At 35.3% G+C, this 20,474-nt stretch overlaps 3 protein-coding genes across 5 annotated transcripts; all 3 read left to right on the plus strand.

The window, feature by feature from the left end:
- Positions 1-924: 924 nt before the first annotated feature.
- Positions 925-4,061, plus strand: LOC148611605 (actin, adductor muscle). Its single transcript, XM_088592312.1, has 2 exons — positions 925-1,127; positions 2,643-4,061. Exons 1-2 carry the CDS (start codon positions 1,002-1,004, stop codon positions 3,645-3,647), a joined length of 1,131 nt encoding a protein of 376 aa, XP_088448438.1. The 5' UTR covers positions 925-1,001; the 3' UTR covers positions 3,648-4,061.
- Positions 4,062-6,090: 2,029 nt separating this feature from the next.
- LOC148611606 (plancitoxin-1-like) lies at positions 6,091-13,938 on the plus strand. 3 transcript variants are annotated; one of them, XM_088592313.1, is made up of 8 exons: positions 6,095-6,260; positions 8,232-8,406; positions 9,582-9,660; positions 10,025-10,186; positions 10,445-10,648; positions 12,451-12,560; positions 13,131-13,268; positions 13,728-13,936. In XM_088592313.1, the coding sequence occupies exons 1-8, from the start codon at positions 6,154-6,156 to the stop codon at positions 13,842-13,844; spliced, it is 1,092 nt and encodes a 363-aa protein (XP_088448439.1). In that variant the 5' UTR covers positions 6,095-6,153; the 3' UTR covers positions 13,845-13,936. The 3 variants fall into 3 exon arrangements, with proteins under 3 accessions (XP_088448440.1, XP_088448441.1, XP_088448439.1); XM_088592314.1 differs by lacking the exon at positions 13,131-13,268 and having other exon boundaries at positions 6,091-6,260; positions 13,728-13,938; XM_088592315.1 differs by lacking the exon at positions 10,445-10,648 and having other exon boundaries at positions 6,094-6,260; positions 13,728-13,937.
- Positions 13,939-15,835: 1,897 nt separating this feature from the next.
- LOC148611607 (plancitoxin-1-like) lies at positions 15,836-20,271 on the plus strand. Its single transcript, XM_088592316.1, has 8 exons — positions 15,836-16,038; positions 16,407-16,581; positions 17,366-17,444; positions 17,895-18,056; positions 18,539-18,742; positions 19,215-19,321; positions 19,653-19,790; positions 20,107-20,271. The coding sequence occupies exons 1-8, from the start codon at positions 15,932-15,934 to the stop codon at positions 20,218-20,220; spliced, it is 1,086 nt and encodes a 361-aa protein (XP_088448442.1). The 5' UTR covers positions 15,836-15,931; the 3' UTR covers positions 20,221-20,271.
- Positions 20,272-20,474: the final 203 nt, after the last annotated feature.

Genomic DNA, 20,474 nt, shown 5'->3' on the forward strand with positions numbered 1-20,474 from the left:
CTGTGACCAGAGCTATTTCCACGAAAATTACACAAATTAGATAGAAGATAGTACCATTTATGGATATACATGTTCGTCATTCCCAAATATGTCCTTAAATATAGATATTATTAACAAAAGCAAATATTTTGTATGTACAGTAATGTTAAACAAGAATAAATAGTTACAAAAACATTACCCTGAGAAATCAGGACCAATTGATTCCCTTTACTATACCACAAAAAATGTAATAGTGTTTACATTGTTATTTATTTCAAATATTTCGACTTGCTGGTGGCTTAAGTGTACATTGAACATTTTCTCAGGTTGCATTTTATTAAAAAAATTGTCTACATTTTAATTTTTCCTTTGAAAAGAAAATAGTTGTAATATAAAATGATTTTTAACTCCACATTACATTACATGTATTTGCCTATAGTTGTAAGTTCGATCTGTCAAACCAAAAATGGTCGTGAGCATAAACAAACATGGCAGCTTCCATGCCGGTATTAAATATTTAATTTATTTTATGACAAGAAGCGCCACACGCCAAGTTTTCTCACATTTTTTATTAGAATATTATTTTCTCTATTGATATATATTTCCCGTTATCTATTTCCACTCATTTGTCTACATCAATGAAATAAATACAAACAAATGTGCAACATTATTTCGTCTTCTATGTAATCCATGTAACTCCATCTTGATTTTCTCTAGTAACCCGAAATTTCAGCATCGGGAGGGGTGCTTTCCATATGTGGCTGACAGATTAACTTTCGGGCTTTCCGGAGATAAACGACACCAGCCGATCGACTTCGTAAAACACCGTTCATTCGCTTGGCCGTATGTGAATCTATGGGAACTCCTTATATGGAGAACACAGTCGGCGGTTCTTGGAAAACTAACTCTCTGTTGAATAAAAGCGCGTGTGAATATCTTTCGTTCGCCAGTTTGTTGTAGAAGCCTACCAGGGTGAGATACTCTCTTTAGTGATTAGTAACGAATAGTTATAAACAAACAAAATGTGTGACGACGAAGTTGCCGCTTTGGTTGTAGACAATGGATCCGGAATGTGCAAAGCCGGTTTCGCTGGAGATGATGCTCCAAGAGCCGTGTTTCCCTCCATCGTTGGAAGACCAAGACATCAGGTTTGTTTTACATATTAATTTTACTTTAAATATGAATCTTGATTTTTTCTTAAATTTGTATGAGCTTTTCAATAGTCAGAACAATATTTTTTCTGTTAATATCGACCTTTTCTTACGGTCACTGAATCACATTGATGAATTCAACCCCAACGTTTATCTTTGCATACTTTTATTTGGTTATTATTATCTTTATGAATTGGAACAATTGTAATTACTAGTAATCTGCGATAGTGTATGTATACTGGGTTATACATCTAAAATGGAGTTAATTGTCTATCACAATAATAGTGAAAATGTGCTGTTTGATGAATCACCAGTTACATATGATATATCAAGTCTAATACAGGAGCAATTTCACTTTGAATCTAAACGCAACAATGCTACTATTCAACTAAAACTGAAAATTCGAAAGTTTTTTTCCTTCTATATCTGTATAATAAGTAGACTGAAACCCATCAACCTAATAACTTTTAATTAAACTTGAAGACCATGCAAAAAATTTAAAGTCGCGATATTTTTTGGATACTCGATTTTTCAAGTCAACCCATTTCTCAACCAATTAGCCTTGAATTTGAAACCCACGTGTGTTGCTTTCGATGACGACTGTTACATTCCTAACGACGCATGGTTGGTGACCATATTTGGTTATCTCGTACTTGTGTATGAGGTCATGAAAGTATTTAGCATTTTTCTACCACACATTTTACCTGGAACGTTTTTGATAGATGTATCAGTCGTGTATCATATTTCTCTTTCAAACATCTACAGATGTCTTATCTTTGCTAATCTGCAAAGTGATTATTTATAATTCACGCTGTTAGGATTTTTTCAAAAAGAGATGCACGTGTGTGTGTAATCAGCGAACTCAGCATTTTATATTTGCCCGTCGCCAGGAATGTAATAGTGCGTCATTAAACAGATATTGTTGCATCATATGATAATATTATTAGACAAATGCCAAATGTCACTGACTAGCTGAAATATGAAACACGTGCTTTTTCATATGGGTGGGAATTATTTGCTCTTTCCATAACTTTTATATTACTTTCCATAACTTTGATTTGATTTAACACAAGAATCATATAATTAGACAAATACACAACTAGGCTGTTTTGTCGTATGCAATGATACAAAACTGAGGGAGACATTCTTTTATCATGGGGTCACTTTGGGTGATGGGTGGAAAGAACGTAAGAGAAAATAATGAATCAAAAACACGAAAAGATCTTAATGGAATTTAACCCAAAAAATGCGGAAAGATTCAAATTCTTTTAAAATTTATGAATATGTGTTTCGAGACGTAACCATAGACATTAAGACCAATTGGTTTCTTCAATTACGGGGTGGGGGGTCGAGAATTGCATTTCACACCCATGATACTTGTCTTTATAAAAATCAAATAACTGCTTTAATATGTTAATGTTATCATTATAACTTTTCACAAATTCTACACCCTTTCTCTATTTTTTTCAATGAATTTTATTTAATTTGTGATTTTTGTTTATACTTTGACAGGGAGTCATGGTTGGTATGGGTCAGAAAGACTCATACGTAGGAGATGAAGCCCAGAGCAAGAGAGGTATCCTCACCCTGAAATACCCAATTGAACACGGTATCGTCACAAACTGGGACGATATGGAGAAGATCTGGCATCATACCTTCTACAACGAACTCCGTGTTGCCCCAGAGGAACACCCAGTCCTTCTCACTGAGGCTCCACTCAATCCCAAAGCCAACAGGGAAAAGATGACCCAGATCATGTTCGAGACCTTCAATGCCCCAGCCATGTACGTCGCCATCCAGGCCGTACTCTCTCTGTACGCCTCTGGTCGTACCACCGGTATCGTACTCGACTCCGGTGATGGTGTCACCCACACCGTACCAATCTACGAAGGTTACGCTCTCCCCCACGCCATCCTCCGTCTCGACTTGGCTGGCAGAGATCTCACTGACTACTTGATGAAAATCCTTACCGAGAGAGGTTATTCATTCACAACCACCGCCGAGAGAGAAATCGTTAGAGACATTAAGGAAAAATTGTGCTATGTTGCTCTCGATTTCGAGCAGGAAATGGCCACCGCCGCTTCCTCTTCATCCTTGGAGAAGAGCTACGAGTTGCCCGACGGACAGGTTATCACCATCGGTAACGAAAGATTCAGATGCCCAGAATCACTATTCCAGCCATCCTTCTTGGGTATGGAATCTGCTGGTATTCATGAAACCACATACAACAGTATCATGAAGTGCGATGTCGACATCCGTAAGGACTTGTACGCCAATACCGTCTTGTCTGGTGGTACCACCATGTTCCCAGGTATTGCCGACAGAATGCAGAAGGAAATCACCGCACTTGCTCCAAGCACAATGAAGATCAAGATCATTGCTCCACCAGAAAGGAAATACTCCGTCTGGATCGGTGGTTCCATCTTGGCTTCACTGTCCACCTTCCAACAGATGTGGATCAGCAAACAGGAATACGATGAATCTGGCCCATCCATTGTCCACAGGAAGTGCTTCTAAATTAACTCTTATTCTAGGACTTATTTTAATTTATTTAAATTTTTCGAAACGTTCGCCATGCTTGGAAAAATATGGACTTATTTAACAAGCTAACCTTATACAAAACTCTCGGTTATTTCTTTAAAGTTTAAGTTCGCATTTAATGTGCTATAATTTATTTGTGAAAAAGTCTGGTGGTTCAAGTGAAAGGGTGTGGAGTTGAATGTGAAACGGACTATAAATGCTGTCTAAATACATATCTCAGGTCTTAAAGGGGAGATAACTTCAACAAATTTTATGTACATGTTGAACTTATTCATCTGCATCATTGTGATACGACCTAATATTTACATCCAAAATAAATGTAAAAAAATATTTTGTCTTATTTATATGCGGTTGTTTATAAATGGTTTTGAAATAACATATAGAAAAATGGACTTTCATGCTCCCTAAATCTTTACAATACAACACAAAAACTTGTTTAAACATAGTCAAGTCTTGAACAAATGCAAGCATGTGCATGTGAAATGTACATTGATACACTCAAAAGGTTACAGAATGGGGTTTAGGTCAGTAGGTTTGTAATGAAGATATATTTTTGAGTGCCACTCAGGTTCCCTTTTCTTGTTTGGTGGCAGCGGTGGGATTGACTGGACGCAAGGGATACAACAATGAGGACGAACTCTGTGTTGACCCTTAGAAAACATTTCCATAATAATCCCAATACAATAATGCAAATACAATCATATTTATATAATTATGTTTAAATTGCCCATATCGCTCATGAGTTCACTCAGACGGACAATAAGAAACAAGAAAAAGGAACCTGAGTGGTACTCAAAAGGATATAATGTGTATATAAAGGTGTTCACCAGTCATAACACAAAGAAAACAAATGTCTCGAGTGTCAAAAGAGCACCATATGTGTGTTGTATTGTGTCATGATAGCACATGTAAAGTAAAAGACCATCATATTTGTTAGCTTGAATATCATAAAACTTAGCACATGTATATAAAGAAACAAAATTTAGCGCATGTATAGTAAGAAATAGACAACGATTTTTTTCTAAAGTATCGCAACAAACTTTCAAAGGAATGCCAGAGGACACTGTCAGGTTTATAACAGTCATGCGGTTGCAATAACAGTGTAACAATTTAAAGGTGATGATTCATTTAAACTATATTCATATCTCACAGAAAAATACATATACAGCGATGAAAACAACAAAACAACACCGCCTTTAAAATTAATTTAAACGAAAATTCAAAACTTGAAACGACAAACCTCTACTTTCAAGATAAATCAGACATACTTAGTACTAGAATTAATGTATCACTAAATTCAGTTCGTGACATTTACAAAAAAAATACAAACAAAAGGAATCTTCTCTTAAACTATCAAGCTAATAAATAACATATGTCACCCTCTGGGAAAAAATGTAACTACTTGGAGAGATGACCTTCTATTGAAATAAAACACAGGCGCTTGGAGACAATTTGTGGTTTCTCGGTATTTTTCCTCGAAACCCGCGTATTTTGTAGAGTTCCCTCATATTTGGCCATTATACGCATGTCAGAAATGGTATAACAAGCTAAAGAGTAATCAAGGGAATCAAGGTTATAGGTCAGAACACTATAAAATACGCGGGTTTCGTGGACAAAGACCGAGAAACCACAAATTGTCCCCAAGCGCCTGTGAAATAAAATTAAAAGTCTGTTATGGCGTATAATACAGGTTTAACCGGAAGCAGCTTAAATATAGCTGAATAGTTTATCACAGTATTAAGGTACATGTGTACCTTACTTTCACCGATAAACATATGCTCTATGTATATGTTTGATCGTCTGATAGTCTTAGTTTTTTTTAAATGTTTAAAACTATGATGAATGAAATATACATGTACATGTATATATATAATAAAATTTACAACCAATGTACAAATCTCAAAATAAAATGCATAATTTACTTAAACATCAATTTAAAATTCAGTGACAATTGGTTCGTGTACTGTAAAACAGGTCATACGTCGAATCCGGCCCTATCGGGATTATAATTTGGTTCGCTTTACACAGATTTAAATTGTAAACAAGGGATTACATAAGTAAAGGTATCTGGTTAGAGATTGTTTAATTTTGAAAAAAAAATATCTCAAGTTTGAACAAAAAAAAGTACTCAGCCATGGACAGAAACAAACGTTTAATAATTCACCCATTATTTAACAGTGTGGATTAAAAAACAACACCAGCTGCTGTCACAAAAATATTTTCGCACTTGCACGAACAATTATTTCTCAATGAACAGACAATTCCACCCCCTCTTCTCCTCTAGAAGAAAATGGCTTGTGCCTAATAAAATATGTACAAACAATTAAATGATACAAAGTTCCGAAAATAACTGAGTAAAAAAAAGCAGACATTTAATCGTGACAGTAGAAAACAAAAGAAGTCGCATGTTATCAGTTAACTGGTCTACGTGTATGAATTCCGCAACTCCTTACATGTCTTGTGATGACCCTGTCATAACGATATGGCGGCAATAGACATTTTCTTTTTCGTTTGTGTAGCATACCCTCTATGTATTGGAACTACTACAGGGCTACAATGTTTGGACCAAAATAATAATCCCGTTGATTGGTAGGTATACTACGTTTGTGTAAGTGACTGTTGCTTGTTTAAAGAGATCAAAGGAAGCCACACCGATCGCAGTAGGGACTCCTCCAAAATCTGAAATCATAGGATGAAGGAAAAATGTTTGCACTGTACAATCTCTTATTTCACCATAACGTTCTTTCCTTTCTGACAAGATCTACTACACTATAAATAATTTTACTTAATCTTTTTTCCCTTTTTCACAAGTGTGGACACAGACTGGTATTGCCCGAATAGCAAATTTGATTGAACGTACATACGTTGTGTCTTGAACGTGTTTGCATTGTCTAGAAAGCTCCTCCATTTATTGATATCAATAATTTAATTATGCGTATGTTGATAAATATCCATTAACATATATTACTAGACATCTAATTGGGGAACAAATTCCACAATGGCTTGCCATAACAATAAGACAAGTCATATATATACATGTGACGACTCTATTCGCTACACTGCTACATCGGATCAAATTGATACAGGGGAGATAATTTAATCGTATAGAAGGGTCTGAAAAATTCCCAACGATGTCGAAAGTGTCAAATTTGCGATGCAAATTTTTGGTCGTTCCCTCTGCGGGACTCGAACTCGAACCTCTGTGATATCTATGGCAATACCGCCTGCACTAAGTCCAGCGCCCTAGACCACTCGGCCAGCTAGGCTATATAAAATATAGCTTTCGCTGACCGGGTCATTCCTCCTCGTAGGATTAATCTAGGTCTGTAACTTAGTACACGATGTATGGTAGTACGGGACAGTCCATCTAGGTGCTATTATGTAGGATAGAGTTCGAGTCCCGCCGAGGGAACGACCATCGCGGATAGAGTCGTCACATTCTGAGACGTTTGCATAATATTGATTTGTTGTGACATGCATCGTTAATTTTATCCTCTATCCTATACCAATATACGACCGAAGTTTTTTTAAATATATGATGTCTTTGTTTTTACATTAGTCCTAGTTAAACAGTTCTCTATCAAACGAGAATAAAACTGCAAAACTGTAAAGTTTTTCCCACTAACAGTCATGTATTCAACAGAAAACATTAAAAATTCCTATGAATCAAAATTACAATACCGGTATATGAAGGACTTCAAGGCTAAATCCATCGATACTGGCTCACAGTTAACACTTCAAAATACATATTTCAACTAAATCTTGTATCAAATAATTTTATCAACTTCCAAATAACCTGAAAAATGTTTACTATACTGTAGTGCTTGTTTCAGAACCAACATAACGTGTATGTACATTCAGTACTTCACAACACTGTCATTAACTTTAGAATCACTATTTCATTTAATCCTATAAATCTTCTTCACAATTTAACAAAACTTAGTTATTTTTACGTGTGTAGTATTAATGTCTTGATACTAAATAAAATCCGTACCCTTTTAACAAATGTTTAAGTATGAATGTGACTAAAATTATATTTTTATGTGCATGTACAAACTTTACTTTATTGGCATGAAGTCATAAACAAAAAATGGTTAAAATAAATATCATATTAAGAGTTGTCAAAACGTGCAGTCTGATATATACATAAGTACAAATGTATATAGCAAAATTAAAAATCGTTGGAGCTCCTCGGGAATGTACTTACATGTACATTATACTTTTACGTGTACATAATGTCTATATGTATAATGTAGAGTCCCCGAAACTTCATGTTACAGTAATGGACAGCTAATTGGACTACCCCAACTCAACAGATTCCTCAACGCCATGTGTTTTGCAACAAAATAGCTTGCCAGACATCCTCTAGCACTGCTGGAGTAATATATACCAACTTGTTAGGCCTAAAAATATGTTATGTTTCCTGTCACCCTACCGGATATACGGAAAGTGCTATCATTTTCAACTTTATTGTTATAGTGTTATTTAAAAAAAGAAAGAAAAAACATACTTGACCCAAACTTCACAAAATTATTTTCCTTTTCCCTTTTGTCGTGACAGGTTCATTGTTTACAAGACACCACACATTCCTCAGAGTCTTCATCCAGCGTTGTTGTATGATACAGCCTTCTTCTACATGGACGAAAACTCGCCAAATTGGACATTGTCGGACAAATCGATGTCAGACACAAAACACGCTGTATACAACACTCTACAGCAGATTTATGAAAGTAAAGTAAGTTTGAAAGAACTGCGTGGTGCATGAGCTGTGACATTCGAATGACTGTGTAGCATGCATTTTATTACATGTAATTACACTTTTGAAATAGTCAATAAAATGCATTCAAAATAATCAATTACACTGAGTGTTACTTAGGCATTGTGCTTTATTCATTAACAAAACTGATAGAATGTGATATTACCACGTTATTGAGTAAAATTCAAAGTTGTATAAGACATTTATGTTCCAGTATAAATCTAAGTTTCAGTAATTATTAGTGAGTGATAAATTATGCACACGACTTTTAACCTACGGCGCGGATGGCGATTTTTCCGCGAGCGGTATCCCACCATTTCTCAATAGTATACACTTTAACAATTAGAAACCATAAATGACCACACGAAGTTACAAATTCAGAAACTGTTTAAATATCCGAAATTTGTTTTTGAAAATGTAAAAAAACTTACTGTTAAATAAAACAGAAATGAAAAAAAAAAACAGAAAACAGAAATAAAAAAAAAAACAGGCTGGTGAAAAGTGCTATAATAAAATCATTGTAAATGCATCTTCGGCTCTAAGTTGAACCGACAACATTTTCAAATAGTGCTATATTTACATAGCTCCCTCCTCGACACATCATTTTCCGGCTGTGCAGGACGAGGGTGTTAAAACTCAGCTTAATTGAATACGTGCATACAGGTACCATTCTAAACTCACACCTGACAAATGTCGGTCGGTTTTAAGATCAAATGGAGGCTTCTACAAGCGTCTGTATACATGCTTGCTGTTGTCTGTTCTTAAAATGGTTGACTGAATATTGCTTGTGTGTTGTACTTGAACGTGTAACTTCAGTAAGGCCTTGAACAATATAGTCTCTTCCAATTATACCTGTTCTGGCTGATCTTGCTGCTTCTTCCTGTTACCTTAAACCAATACCCTATTTCTCTCTCCTTAGTTGGCCCTATTCTACTTTTATCTGCAACCTTGTCTCTTTCCTCCAGATTTTTAATCGAAGTTTATTGTTATTCCACCCTTGGATTTAATAACTTATATGCATGCACTGTAATGCTTTGTGCAACTTCAAAATTGCATATTATATGAGTCAGTATAAAGTGTTTTAGATCTAAAACTTCATGCAGCCCAATTAAAGTTGTATGTACATATGTATGTTCTTTCCCTTTTTTTCATAGCACGATTCAATAATGTATATCATGTACAATGATAATCCACCGCACAGACATGGGAGTCAGAGTCATGGGCACACTAAAGGTACGACGACAGTTTCGGCTATTCTCTATACGTGTCTTATCATATTTAAATAGGTCCCAAATAGTCAAATGATAAGTCCATATATATAAAAAATATTTTTTTTATTTGTTCTAACATGCCTGCAGTTTGTTTAACATGAAGAAGTTGACAACGTTGTGAAACCGAAGTTAGATATCAAAACAAGAACAAAAAACGAGAATAAAACCACAATCGCTGAAGTGGCAGTAGAGACACACGTGGTGCTTTTATAACTGGGACATAAACGAGTCACTCACAAAAAGATATGTTGTTGAATTTAGCCAAAAAAAAGTGATATCCCGAAAAGGGTAACCATTTAAAATTGGTTCCTGTATTTCTATTTCAGGGACGGTCGGATTTAATAAAACTGGTGGCTTTTGGTTGATCCACAGTCTTCCTAAATTTCCGAACCCGAAATCTGAGGGTTATTCGTTTCTCAGCAATGGATATGTATATGGACAAACATTTCTTTGTTTAAGTGTAAACTACGACTTATTGGATACCATAGGTAAGTGAAATACCCTAGCTAACTTGAGGACTTAAGGAACATATAAAACCATTAATGGAATCGAATTTCAAAATATATAATATTATGATTGAAGTTATTACGTCATTTTTATATGTTGCATATGTAAAAGTGAAATATACACTGAATAAATAAATAAAAAAAAACATTTTTTTCCTGTAAAGCACGTAGATCCAATAGTATCAAAAGTAGTGCGCCATACATTTGATTTATATCCACTATAAACAGTATTATTTTTAGGTTCAATATTTTTGTATACATACCCATTCATTTATGACTCCAATCTACCTACATCGTTTTCCAAGGATACTGAAAACTTTGCCAGCATACTTGCGTACCACCAGCATCATATAAAAACTCAGCCATTTTTTGATGAAATATTGCTGGTCTCTAAGGACAGTCTTGACTTCAGAGTATTTGCCAAATCTGCCGATTTTCATAAAGGTTTGTTCTGAATTAAAGAAAAAAAACTAAAGTAACATACATATGGTTTATGAAGGAAAATAGCATACATATGTAAATATTGAGGATTGTTTGCACCCAGTTATATGACAATGCTAAAGCTAGATTTCTTATTCGCCCTCCTTATTTTGGCATACTGTCGTCTACCTGTTCATGTTCCCGTAAACCACGCCTTGAAGGATTTTATTAATGTTGTCTTGATGAATTAGCCTCCCTCTTGATTTTTGTTGCTTTTAAAATTGCATATCAATGTTCCATATCACTAAAGGAAGACTGTGATTGTGGTCCCTTGTTGGTATGGCACCTTGTTATACAATTACAAATTCACTAATAGTCAAGTTACTGTCTGGACATCAGGAAAATGCATGATTCTGCTTCCCACTTTTGGCCACTAAATTCTGAAAAGTTTGAGAAATCAGTCTAAGTCTGACCATTGTAGTATAGAATACTCTAGAACAATTTCATAGACTTTCCTATGCTTTTACTGGAGTTATTTAGTTAAATCTACGAAATGCTTGTTTTAGGCCCCTTTTTGGTCCATTATTCTAACACGGTTTAAGCCATAACCCCCAAAACCAATCCCAGTCTCCTTATAAGTCGTATGACACCTTGTTATACAATGTAAAGGTGATTCATCCATACTGTCTGAACATCAGAAAAATACTTGTTCCCCCTTTGGCCCCTAATCTCTGAAATTTTTTTCCCCAAAAAAATCAATCCAAGTCTGACCATTGTCGTATAGAGTATTGTGGAACAGTATCCTTCTATGTTTTTATTAGAGTTACATGTATATTGTTTTAGGCCTCTTTGTGGCCCCTTATTCTAAAACGGTTGGGACCATGACCATCAAAATCAATACCAACCCTCCTTTTGTGGTTTGAATTTTAATAAAGATCAATCAACTAATACTCAAGTCAACTCACGAAAACCAAGTGTCTTAGGACAAAGACGACATCGACGACGACAACGACAGCGCCGTACCAATACTAGTATACGACAGCGCCGTACCAATACTAGTATACGACAGCGATAATCCAATTTGGGCATTTCTTGTCCATTTTCAACGGGGTTTAATTAAACAGATTCTTTGATGTGTTAAATCTAACTTAATTTAGATTTTTTTTATTTAATCTGTCCATGTCGCTGTACAAAATCTAAACTTTGTTTAATTCAACTAAAACAGAATTTGCGAAAATGCAAGCTTTTGCAAATATTTCCCCCTTTTTTTTGGGGCGGAGGGGATTACAATGGGACTGCTCCTTATATGAGTCCACATTCGCGCATATCACCTGTGTTTATGAGGGAAAGTAAAATGATAATTGTAAGTATTTCACCATCCGCAGATAAATGATGAAATTATTTATTTTTAGATCATATTCAGAATAATGCAATGTGGTATTTGAATAAGATACAATTACCAGGGTTTTTCTGTTAAGCTAATTAATCAAATTTGTTCTGTTTTGTTAAGAGGCGAAAATTTTATTTAGATTTGACGTATTGTAACATATAACTTGATTTGCTACAAGCCCCTTTCTGAATATTTTCAACCTTATCGTTATGTCCTGTCCAGGGTTTGGCTTTTGTGGTTATATCAAGCTGCATACCGCGATTCATTTTATTCCTAGTTATTGACTTTTTAAACAAACATTAGAACAGAGGACGGTTGGGTGATGCTCTTTAGCACGTCTGCACGAACAGGTTTAGTATAAAACCCTCGTTCGAATTTAAAAAAAAAAACATATAAATTATTTTTATGTTTCACTGTAGATTGTATATATTCTTAGATTTGTATGATGGCTGGCTGTCTGATAGACTTGGGTGCGAATTATTGGTTGAAACTTGGCAGAATGGCCGTGGCGGAAATCTAGGACCAAACTGTACCATCACCAATAAGGTGCGAAACGAATATACTAGTTATTTAAGAAGAGTTCAGACTGGGTTAAAACTGTCAAGTTATTACCAGTCATCGCTGCACTACTAATGTAGTCGGACGAAACATTATCGGGCACTATATAGCACGGGCGTAGGAACCGGTACGGTTGGCAATGCTCCGAAACGTCTAAATATGTTTAACACTACCAAAAGATGGTAAAATTTACATTGAATATTTCGGGTAACCGACATCCTTCTTCAGCATAGTTTTATATATATACAACGTCTCAGAATGTGACGACTCTATTCTCTACACTGCTCCATCGGATCAAATTGATACAGGGAAGATAACGTAAACTTATAGAAGGGTCTGAAAAATTCCCAATGATGTTAGAACTGTCAAATTTGCGAAGTAAATTTTTGTCGTTCCCTCCGCGGGACTCGAACTCGTACCGCTTCGCAAATTTGACAGTTTTAACATCGTTGGGAATTTTTCAGACCCTTCTATACTTGTAACAGAACAAGTAACTTCATATAGTAAAACGCACAAATTTAATTGAGAAAAAAACTTTAAAGGATCTGTTCTTTAAAGGTTTTTAACATCCAAGAAGTAACATTTAATGTTCCTGGTACTGATACGGTCTATTTCACAACCCACAAGGACCACTCGAAATGGGCAGTGTCCCGCTCCGGTGGAAATTGGGTCTGCATAGGTGATATTAATAGACAGGTATGTACACATGTACGTGTGCAGATTTTTTTTATTTTTGAAATGAAAAAAAATGTTTTGTTGTCATATATACTATTTGCTTATCGGAGAACAGTAAAAATCTTCAAATGATGATATTCATGCTAAAAAAAGTCCTTAGTTGTTTCCGGCAGTTGTAGTAGGCAATTAATTCTTCTATTGGCTCTGGGAAAGTCGACCAGCATGCTCAATATACACTTCCGCGAGGAAAATTCTTTTGCTGTACCCATACCCTACCTCGCGGAAGCCTATATTGAGCTTGCTCATATACTTACCCCTAAAGGGTTTGTTCCCATTCCCGGTATATAATTTTTAGGCTTCAGGCCTTTCATTGTTGTCCCTTGTCATAGTTTTGCAATATTTTGGAATATTGCTTAATTTTGGTTTAAGCAGTACATAATTACTTCAAATGATGACAAATCTCAAAACATTTTATTTCAGTTTTCTCAGTTTAAAAGAGGAGGTGGTCAGGTGTGCTTCCAGAATGGCGACGTATGGAAATCTTTCAGGAACTTAGTAACGGACTTTGATACGTGTAGCCAATTGACGATTGGATAAACACTGGACGTGAAACAGCAAATCTCTGCTGTGTAATGAAACAGCAAATCTGTGTCGTGTAATAAAGACAGTTCTCGTACCATCGCGTATTTATGTAGCCCCTTGAATGCATACCCTTGAATGAGCCCGTATAGACAAAAACCAATAAAAAATACTTTTGCGTCATATTAGGGCGATATTATCGCAAATTATAAGGCGAAACCTTCGTGCCCAGCGAAACCCAGCTGTGATCTTCCTTGCTGACACGGCCGTGATATTTAACTTTTCCTTGAATTTCAGTGATACTTGATTAGTGTATTTTAGTTTTTTTTATGATCCTAACTTTATTGCATCTGTATTTTTATCAGATGATTGTTGTTCTTTTACTGGTATTGTTTGGTTTTACTTAAAAAAAAGAAGAAAAAAACATACAATGTATAAGATTTTAAAAACCTAAATCTCACCATTTCGACCTCCTACACAAAAGGGGATTTTAAATTCTTTAAAAAAAAAACAAGAACTAGATAGTCCAAGTTCAAACGTACAGCAAGCAAGTCTCGAGAGTACGTCGTCGTTTTCGTTATTCTCAAGCTCCATTTAAAAAAAAGTTTCTCCTTTCTAGAATTGCCGATTCTAAGCAATTGGACGAACTAAGTAAAGCTTGCGGCATTTTGACTTGGATCACGGGTACTTTTGAATTTTAAGCCCGACTATTATTCAGTTTAAGACTCTTTGCGTTAACTGTGGGATAGCTGATGAGCGTGCGTTAAGCATGCTCAATATACACTTCCGCGAGGAAAATTATTTTGTTCTACTCAAGCCCTACATCGCGGAAGTATATATTTGGCATGCTCATATACTTACCACAAAAGGGTTTATAAACATGAATTTTTAACTTTCTAAACGAAGGTGCGTTCAGAAAGTCACATCAATGATAAATACATGTACCAATAAAGAGTGTTACTAAGGAATGAGACATTCAGGTTAAAATTACACTATTGTTAAGAAAGTTGACAAAAAATATATCGACTTGTCAACCTATTTGCTTTACACAAATTCCTATTGCAACGAAATGCTTCACAGGGTGCAACTTGATACGACTACAGAGATCGAACTCTGAAATAGACACACAATTTAATCTTGATTGATCTTTAAAGTTTGATTGGGGTTAGACATTAGCACAGGATATGAATTTGACTAGAATTGAAGTGATTACTTTTGGTCCTTAATTCAAAAATGGTTCCAAAATCAATTTCAATCTTCCTTTGGTGGTTAGGCGCTTTTCAGTACATTTCAAAGATATCCGTTCGATCTCTTTTGCCCATACTTCTATATTGGTTGGGTAACAACCCCAAAATAAATTTTAGCATTCCTTTGGTGATTTAACACCTTGTAGTACAATTTCAAAGAGATCCACGAATGTCCACTTATTGTCCGGACTTTAGGAAAATGGTTATTTTCTTATCCAAAACGTACGGTTCAAATATGAAACCCCCAAATCAATCCTAGTACGACCTTAGTTGAATATAATATTGTTGAACATTATTTTAAACATCTATATGTAATGCTTTTACTGGAGTTAGACAGTAAAGGGAATCTTTGTTTTGGCTCATTTAAGGCCCCTTTAAGATCCCTCAAACAAAACGCTCGATTCATAATCACCACAACACATGCAACCTTCCTTTTGTGGTTTGTAAAATTTCAAAATTTTAAATTTGTAAAGATCAACTAACTAATATTCAGTCATCGCAGGAAAACACAGTGTGATGACACGAAAGACGACATTTTGTGCGGTTGCTTTGGAAGGAATTGCATGTAAGGACTTCATGATATATGATTGTTTTTTTATAAAGATGACCGCTTTAGTCAGGGTTCGGTTTAGAAATGTTTTCATCATATATTATAATAAAATTTGCTACTATTTAACGGCACTAAGTTCTAAAGTTATGAAAATAAGAGTACAGAAATACGTGAAACGTCACACGATTATTACACGTGGCAAGAGTAAACAAAAGGAATCGGATGTTATCAGTTAACTGGTCGACATTCATGACAAATATCTCTTGTAATTCCGTAGTTCCTGAAATACATGTACTTCTTGAGATAACATGGCAGCAATCAAGATTTCCTTGTGGGTTTGTGTAGCATACTGTCTATGTATCGGAACTACCATAGGACTACAATGTTTGGACCAAAGTAATAATCCTGTTGATTGGTAGGTAAACCGCGTAAACCGTAGGTAACTGGGGACTGCTGCTTGCTTGAAAAATATGATCAAGAGTAAGCATAGTAGGAACGATGTAGCTGAGAGCAAACATCATTCAACAATATGGACTACCAAAAATGAAATATTTTGACCGGGTGCATCGTTATAGTGTTTACGTTTTACGCGTTCCTGCTTCACTGAAAAAAAAAACCCCTGTTGGTTCAGGTCATTCCGGTTGTTTTGCAAAGAAAGGGCGGTAATTTATAGATATTATTGCTGTGAAATTTGATTAGATATTTCTAATTTTCCGACAACTGTTTCTAACAAGATGTGCTACGGTACAACGTATCTGTAGAATTTTCAATTTTTCATGACAGGTTTATTGTATACAAACTGCCACACATTTCTGAAAGTCACAAACCAGCGTTGGAGAATGGTACAGCCTTCTTCTACATGGACGAAAACTCACCAAGCTGGACATTATCAGACAAATCGATGTCGGACACAAAACACGCTATATACAACACTCTACAACAGATTTATGAAAGTAAAGTAAGTTCGGAAAGAACTTCGTGTAGTATGAGATGTAACACTTGAATGATTGTGTACAGTGTACACGTTTACATCGGTAATTCATGTGCATTTGGAATAAACTATTGTTCATTTCTATGTAATAAACACTCAATATCCAACGATGGTTGCTAAATATTACAACATATCCCACCAACGAACTTCGCTCTCTGGCGCACATGGTAAATCTATGACACCATTATATACCGTATTAAATAAATAGCACATTATAACTTTTTTGTACGCTATCCATTGGTAACTGACAAAACGGTGTTTGTGTCCTAAAAACATCCTCTAAAAACCTTGTTTTTGTCAGTTTCCATGCCAATTTATTGAAAATAGAATTAAGAAAATACATTTTATCACTATCAAGTAAACGATAGACTAGGTGATATGACTGAATTAAACTGAGATAACTGTAGTCGTGTAAAAAATTATCGAGAGAGTTGACGGAACCATCCTTGTTTCAAATGTTTCCCGTTTTAATGACCTTTAATGAACCCGTTGAACTTACTTCTCCCCTTTTGGTTCAACGCCACCGCCATTTACACCTAGATTTTCTTGGCTTATCTTGCTTTTTCAGTCCTTAAGCCTATAATCCTTTTCTTTCTTTCGATGGTCTACTCCTTTTGTGTCCAAACGACACATTCATCCACAAGTCCAATGTATTACGTACTTTAAAATCACATTTGTTATTATGACAGACGTTAAAGAAATTTCTTTTAAGCCGAAATATGTGTTCGCATACTCTCTTCTTGTTCTTTAGAATGGGTCAATAATGTATGTGATGTATAATGACGAGCCACCGCACAGCCGTGGAAGTCTAACACATGGTCACACTAAAGGTAGGAGGCACGAATGATCTTCTGCTACTTTCTGTGTTAATTGTAAAACAGATCCAACTTACAGACCAAATGTTCCTTTTGTTTTATATGATAATTCTATAAAGGCACCAAAAAGTGCCTCCTAATCAAAACAGCTATAAAATTGGACCGTTTCTCCAATATATGAACTAAATAAAAACTAGTTCGCTTTAGCTTTCCATTTTAAGGTATATTTTAGCAATATTTTCAAACAGAAACATCGTATAAAATATCGTTAAAAGGATTAAATGTAATGGTGTTATTACTATTGATTAATTGTTTGTAATGACCAATGATGCCCTCTCGTACTCGAAATTGTCTTAGGATAAATTTATCTACAGTGACTTCATTGCGGCTCGCCCTGCTGGCGGATTCACTGACATATAGCTGTAATAAAACAAAGAGTCATTAAATCACCCGCATTCTTTTTAGGGACCGTAGGATTTGACAAGATCGGTGGCTTTTGGTTGATTCACAGCCTTCCAAAGTTTCCAAACCCGAAGTCTGAGGGCTATTCATTTCCTGGCAATGGAGATGTGTATGGACAAACATTTCTTTGTGTCAGTATTAACTATGACTTATTGGATACCATAGGTTAGTGAACTTACCTGTCTACATGCATATGTCACGCAAATGTGTTAGATGTATAGTCATAGAAGATATATCATGGACTCACGGTACATAGAACATATATCATGAACTCACGGTACATGTAACATACATATTTGGAACGTAAAAAATCATACACAGAAGGCATGAAAATTGCACTAAATTATCTTTACACATAGCGCACTGTAGATAAAGAATTCATGAATTTAAGTAACGACATAAAAGTATAGTGTAATATTATTTACTAATTAACCATGGATGAATCCGTTCACATGTAAAGGGGATCCAGTTAAGAAATTTATAAGAGAGAGGGGTTCCGGGTTATCCTTTCATATTTTGTCCACATTTTGCCCAAAATAAAAATTTTCTAATAAAAAGAAGTTCAAACCAGAGGAACTCATTAGATCTACACCACTGCATAAACAAAGCTAGCTTTTATATCATCGGTGCATTAATATATTTTGCAGGTTCAGTATTGTTGTATACATACCCAACCATTTATGATTCCAGTCTTCCCGCATCATTCTCAAAGGACACTGCAAACTTTGCAAGTATTCTGGCGTACCGACAGAATCATATAAAAACTCGCCCATTTTTCGATGAAATATTGCTAGTCTCGAAGAAAAGTCATTACTTCAGAGCATTTGCCAAATCTGCTGATTTTCAAAAAGGTTTGTTCTGTAACATAGATACATTTACTGCAGACACATATAAATCTATTTGTCATTGTGTAAGTTCATCTTCTGATTGTGCTATATCGCTGTTTATTTGCTATTATAGGTCTCAGTATCGTATAGATTTCTCCATTGGTTCCAATGCTAACGGTGCATGTTTCAATTTTTTTTTAGAATTGAAAAGTTGATTCAATTAAACTTTCATATATATAGCATGTTTCAGGAAAAGTTCAAATTTGATTTAAAAACTCTATTTTGTTAGCCTCCACGTACACCCGCTCAAAAATATCAATACGATACTGGTACCTATAAAGCGTACTTTGAATGAATTTGTTTTAGGGCAGAATGGCATAACGTTAACTGGCTCTTTTCATTATTGCCTAGTTGTTGGATAGTGTGCTTGAACGAAGCTAGTCACGAAGTTAACACTTGCCACCATTGACCATGCAAACATTGTATATATTCTTAGATTTGTATGATGGCTGGCTGTCTGATAGACTTAAATACGAATTATTGGTTGAAACCTGGCAAAATGGTCGTGGTAACCTTGGATCAAACTGTACCATCAGCAATAAGGTGCTTATATACCCAAACATGAAAGTGTTCCCATTGGTTCGGAACAAATTTTTGAATTTTTCTGTCGACGATACGCGGCCGTGTATTCCGACCAAAAATATGATGAGTGTAACTTTGCACGCTCATAGCATTTTGCAAAGCAATCGAGTTGCTGTACAAAATATGTTTTGCGTCTAAAATAGTTCAACTTGAATCAGAAAGGCAACTTTCACCATCAAGAATGATCTAGTGTTACAAAACCATAGTGGATAGTAAATAAATCAAAACTAACTATGATAGCAACACGCAAATATCAGATTTGAATGAATGGTCACCGATCTTTTCTTTAAAGGTTTTTGATATCCAAGAAGTGACTTTTAAAGTTCCTGGTGAGGATACAGTCTATTTCACAACCCACAAAGACCACTCGAAATGGGCAGTGTCTCGCCCTGGTGGAAACTGGGTCTGCATAGGTGATATTAATAGACAGGTATGTATTACATTTCTTATAATGGAAAAGAAAATGCTTCAATGTGTAATTGATGACATGTTCTTGGGAAACACATATAAGTTTATTTGTAAATTATTAATGATAAAAAAACATAATTTAAGTACTCATGATAGTTTTCTAGCTCGTATAGCAAGTAAATATTTAGGTAGATAATAATTTCTTGTATTTGAAGTTGTGGATACTATTCTTATAGCTTAATGCTTTGCCTTCATTTATTTCCAATAAAAATGATAGTTTGTTTTCAATTTTTACATGTAATATCAATACTAAAATCAACGTTGGCGTTTGATTTCAGTCTACTCAGTTTAAAAGAGGAGGTGGTCAAGTGTGTTTCCAGAATAGTGATGTCTGGAAATCTTTCGTGAACTTAGTAACAGACTTTGATACGTGTAGCCCATTCGATGGGTAAAACAGTGTTCAAGGAACAAATCACTGCTGCGAAAATAAAGATAATACTCGTCTCGTATATTTGTGTAGCCCAGTCATACCAGATACTTACAATAACTAGTCTGTTATGTTTTCCCCACTTACGTACTTAATTTGACGTTTTTTTTTTCATAAGTAAAAACTGTCCCGAAACAGATGACTACGGTGTAAAAGCGCGAATGGACAGGGTTACACTACCGGTGCCCTTTTGAAGAACGGACCCCTTTATCGATATTA

The sequence above is a fragment of the Perna viridis genome, chromosome 7 (assembly GCF_037379345.1).
Source record: "Perna viridis isolate PV_CMFRI_1.1 ecotype Kerala chromosome 7, ASM3737934v1, whole genome shotgun sequence".
Lineage (NCBI taxonomy): Eukaryota > Metazoa > Mollusca > Bivalvia > Mytilida > Mytilidae > Perna > Perna viridis.